This window comes from Etheostoma spectabile, chromosome 15 (assembly GCF_008692095.1).
Source record: "Etheostoma spectabile isolate EspeVRDwgs_2016 chromosome 15, UIUC_Espe_1.0, whole genome shotgun sequence".
NCBI classification, from domain to species: domain Eukaryota; kingdom Metazoa; phylum Chordata; class Actinopteri; order Perciformes; family Percidae; genus Etheostoma; species Etheostoma spectabile.
In genome coordinates this window covers 2,346,222-2,351,263 of record NC_045747.1, presented here as the reverse complement: position 1 = coordinate 2,351,263, position 5,042 = coordinate 2,346,222, and the positions used below count along the sequence as shown (strand labels likewise).

Here is a 5,042-nt window from a genome sequence, read left to right as displayed (position 1 = left end):
CGTCCTACACTGCATCCACACCATCCTCCCTCATCCTCCTCCTCCTTGTCACTTCTGACATGGCAGACCCCAGCCTCACGTCGCCTTCTAGGATCCCGCTGCGCTCCCCCAACACCTCTCTCACCCTCTCCTTCCCCTTCCTGAGGGAGGGCAGCGGGGTATGGGAGGAAGGGAAAGAGCAGCCGCTGCCTCGGGATTTGCCAAGCCCGCTGCCAACCAAACGCACCCGCACCTACTCAGCGTAAGTAGGATTACCAATTAGTGTGAGGTGGAAAGAGCATACACACATTTGAGTTTTTTTCTCCATTTTATGCTACTTTAAAACTTCACTACATATCAGAGCATGTTCTTTCACCCTACTTACTCTACTACATGTATCAGTACCGCTTTTTAACAAGGCAACCTTTAAAAGGAGTTTAGAATCTGTGACTAAAGGCTTATTTATTAATGGTTTCATTTACTAAAGCTTTAGAGATAAGCCCCTCTAACAGGTAAACCAAAACAAATGATGGCTGAAGCATTAATTAATGCTAATGTACAATATAAGCTCTCTATAAAGAGTGGCTTTTTAGAAAGATGTAGCATTTATGTGATGGCTGTAGACACTTTGCTGCTGAAATCCTTACATACAAAACATGTGATGAGCTTAAAAAATAGAATGTGCAGTTATAGGTTAAACTACATTTAAAATGCTTCTTATCCATCAATTCATAACCAATACTAATCCAATAATATGTAACTCTGTACAATTGGCAGGACCAACATTCTGCATCATTTTGATGCTTTAATTACATGTTGCTGATGTGTCTGTGGTTTCTCAAGACCCGAACCATGAATTGTCTCTTATAATTTCCTTCTCATCTTACTGAAACAATAACAACACTTTACGCTTAATGTAAGAACTGTTTTCTCTCTTTGGCTGCAGGACGGTACGGGCTCACTCAGGTCAGGTGTTTAAGGGTGTGTGTAAGAACTTCTCCAGGTCACAGGGCCACGGCTTCCTCCGACCCTCCCACGGTGGCGAAGACATCTTTGTTCACATCTCAGAGTGAGTGGCGATAACGCTGAACACACTCTTTGACAAAGGTCACAAATCATTCAGATTTCACAGCTGTCGCCTCTCAGAATCACAGCAGACAAACGCGTTGTGCCTTAGCTGGATTACAAATGGCAACACGAACTCTGCAGCGTCAACTCATACTGTAGGAATGTTTATGCTTCATTACTTTTTTTTTTTTCCAGAGGGAAAGCTGTTTTTTTCAACACTCTTATGACTCTGTGAAACCTGCAATAAGTGGAAATGCACATAGTACAGCTATCTGTGCTCCATCAGATGTCTGCTGTATTTGCTTCTATAACATGTCTGTTTGACATTTTGGGAAATACACACGTTGAACGTTGTTGGATGTTGGGAATTCCTATGAGTCCCAAAATAACTGCAGATTTATGGAACAGGATACTTGTTGTTGTGTCTTTTTTTTGTGATTTTCATCTAATTTCTGCTGTTACTATTATGAAATAATGAATAGTATGCAGACTTTACTCCTCTTATTTGATTAAACAACATGAAAAGGAAAAATACCATTGTGCAAAGAGGAAGTTTAAAAAGAAGTTGTGGAAAAAAAGGTTGACATCACATGAGTTAAAAGTCACTACCAGTGCATTAACACATTTTTGAAGCATGAAAGTGCTGTTGCGATTGTAACTCTTACGCAGGCTATTTAGTCATTTGTGATGGCACTTAATGTGTTTACACAGTGTCTGTAACCTGATGTGTATCTATATAATGAGACAGTATGAAGCAAAAATCCACATTTTACTCATACTCACTGGATCTACTTTTCCTCTGTTTTAGCATCGAAGGGGAGTATGTCCCAGTGGAGGGGGACGAGGTCACGTACAAAGTGAGCCGGGTCCCGCCCAAGAACCTCAAGGTGCAGGCCGTGGAGGTGAAGATCATTCATCTCAATCCGGGGACGAAACACGAGACCTGGTCGGGCCAGATCATCAGCTCTTAGGCCTGAACTTCCGGCCTGGTGGGTGGGTCATGCTGGGCAGGGCTGGGTGGGGGAGGGTGGACCCATGGTGGGACTGAAGACTTACATTCTGAGCTCATAAACTTGTTTCACCTACACAGCAACATGCCCGGAGTTATTAATAATTCAGGGTTAGCCGGTGTCCACTCACAGAGCTGATGGATTTGCTGTGTATGTAAAACTGACCATTTATTCTCTGTTAGGAAAAAAAGACACATTTGTTTAATTCATTTATATTTTTTCTCATGACGGCAGTAATAAAAGTCAGATTTGAGATGGGAGGGTAAAGTGACAGATGGGGTATCAAAGTTGTAAATCGGAAAGAGCTTGTGGGCCCACATTTTTTCACGGAGATCAGTTGTGTAAAGTACGAAACACTGGAAAAACTGTAAACATTACTGTGGTGCAGATCTGCAAACTGGGGCATGACAGCTGAGTGTATGTGCAAGGAACAAAGCAACGTAGGACAAAAGTCTGAATTCAGTTTCACTTCCCTTCTTGCAGGCTGTTATGCACTTGTTTACTTCAGGATCACAGTTTTCAGGATCACATGCATTGGATGCAAGTGTGGGTCAGATGACTTGTTTTCACTACCTACACAGTGCAGACTTTGGAAAGATTAGAAGAAACTTATGGACGTAATGAGAAGAAACTTATGGACGTAAAAGCAAGTCGTTTAGGGAATTTAAGTGAAGAGATTGGAATGATTGCATAGTTGAGGGAGAGATTGAAATGGCAGGTTGATCCTCCTTGACTGGATGGTTTATGATCTTATCATTTCAGGTCCCCAGCTTCATGACCTTAGAGGGGGGAAAATTTGGAAGTGAGAGTAAGTTCAGAGTTAGGAATTCAGTTTGTCTCAGAGAGGAAAAGCACGAAGAGAAATCAGGACTTAAGCAGGCAGATGACATTAAACCAAGCATTGATATTTCAAAAATATCAAAAATTACACATTGACCGTTGAAAGGAAAGCCAATGCAAGTATATTCCTGAAAAATGCATATTCTCAGTTGTATTGTCTTGTTTGTGGTTATTTATTTGAATTATTTATTTGATGGTGTGTTCAGATGTGTGTGTCCTCAGATTGCAAGCTCCATACTTTGGGTAATACTGTCAAAAGTTACACTTAAACAATTTGAACTTCCACTATGAAAACTGCCAGAAAAATCGGCTCCAGATATCACTGTCAGGTTTTGTTGTTCTGTGTTGAATGCGTCTGGAGCCACCAATTGCTGATGAACAAAACTATTTGTAAATCTGTTTTTTCAAAACATGTATTCGTGTGTGATTTATTAAGCGTAGTCAGTGTGATGGTGAACTACATGACTTCATAGTTGGTGCCAAGCCAAACGCCATCACATAGTTTGTAGTCATTCAGGTTTTGCTCAGCACTGTACTGGATGTCCTTTTGTATTATATCTGTTCCAGAGAGTCTCTATGCATCTTGTCTATCTGTCAGTGTCACTGCCTGGATTTGTTCTTCATTACTTTTTGTTAATTTCTGTCGTATCAAAGGGCACTTTCTTTTGTGGACGAGCCACTGTGGTGGTTGTGGTCCCCATGATTTCTTCTACTGAGCCTTCAAAGAACATTAAAGCATTTTAGGAATTACACGTCTGACGGATGCTGTGTTTCTTTACTTGCATGTGAGTGTGAGAGTCAGACTGTGAAAGGAAGAGGACGAGATCTGTGGTCAACATGTGGTCAGAGGGACTGTATCATGAAGAGTTTGACATAGAGCTGCAAAGATTAATTGATTTGTTGCCAACTATTTTCAGTTAAACGGCTACTACTATTATTATAATTGATTCCTTGATTTGAGTCCTTTTTTCTTAGTGAAAAAAGTAAAATCTCTGATTCCAGCTTCTTAATTGGGATTTTTTTTTCTAGTTTCTTGACTCCTCTGTGACTGTAAACTCAATATATTTGATTTGTGGACTAAAAAAGACAATTGAGGATTTCATATTGGGCTTTGGGAGACATTGATCGACATTTTACAAACCAAAAAATGAATTAATTATTCGAGAAATAATCTACAGATCAGTGGACTATGAAAGTACTTGTTAGTTGCTGCCTTAGTTTGACAACAGCCAACACGTCCTGGTGCTGCAGCAGCCTGAAAATCAGACTGACTTGACATTGTCTCTTGCAAGTTTCCTCTTCATCTACTTGAACTCATCATTCCTGTGAAGTAGGTCTTGAGACTAATTGAACCCTATAATAGTTGAACGCTCGACCCACTGTCTTCCAATGATACGGTTATCACTCTGAGCTAACTGACCTGACATGTAGTTTATGTTTTTGGCATATTAGTCTCTTTCATGTAGTATCATGGACCTCAAAACTTACTGAAACGTGTATGGTTTGAACACACAACCTTCAGTCTTCTAGTCAGTCTCTTATAACTCTAAGATATATGACTTGAAAGAAACATTTGTTTTTGGCACATTTGTCTCTTTCACTTAATATATTGGTTCTCAAAACTTACTGAAAGAGATAAGATTTGAACCCTCAACCCTCTGTCTCCCAATCATGTTCTTATCAATCTGAGCTAACTGACCTGGAACACAACTTATGTTTTTGGCATATTTGTCTTTTTCTTTCAGTATGTTGCCCCTCAGCTCTTGATGAAACATATTAGATTTGAAGACTCAACCTCGTGGCTTCAAATCCTACTCTCATCATCACCCTAGGCTGTGTGACCTGACACAAAGTTGCTTTCCTAAAACAGTAATAGCATCGTATGTCTAAAAAAGTGACAAAAAAGTTAAAGCCATGTTGAAAAAGGTCATAACAAAGTACGTTGACAAAAAGTGCTATAAATGTCAGAATATAGTATGTAAAGAAATGAAAAAAATGTTATCTTCAGCACCAGAGTGGAAATCAGCACTGGAGACGGTCCAGAGGGGGAGGACACCGACCGACGACCAGGAGACGCGGGTTCAAACCCCGCCTCAGGTATGCCACACAGGAGTGTTTTTTGGAGAATATTTGTGGTTTCATTTG

The 5,042-nt window shown here is 40.3% G+C and overlaps 1 protein-coding gene across 3 annotated transcripts in view; it reads left to right on the top strand.

Annotated features, from left to right (window-relative positions):
• csdc2b (cold shock domain containing C2, RNA binding b) overlaps positions 1-3,649 on the top strand; it is a 6,903-nt gene extending 3,254 nt beyond the window's left edge. For all 3 annotated transcript variants that reach the window (XM_032537597.1, XM_032537596.1, XM_032537598.1), the window contains 3 exons: positions 1-241; positions 926-1,048; positions 1,856-3,649. The exon at positions 1-241 is cut by the window's left edge. In XM_032537597.1, the coding sequence (XP_032393488.1) occupies positions 60-241; positions 926-1,048; positions 1,856-2,018 (468 nt within the window). In that variant the 5' untranslated portion in view covers positions 1-59 and the 3' untranslated portion in view covers positions 2,019-3,649. The remainder of the gene's footprint in view (positions 242-925; positions 1,049-1,855) is intronic.
• The last annotated feature ends 1,393 nt before the right edge of the window (positions 3,650-5,042 follow it).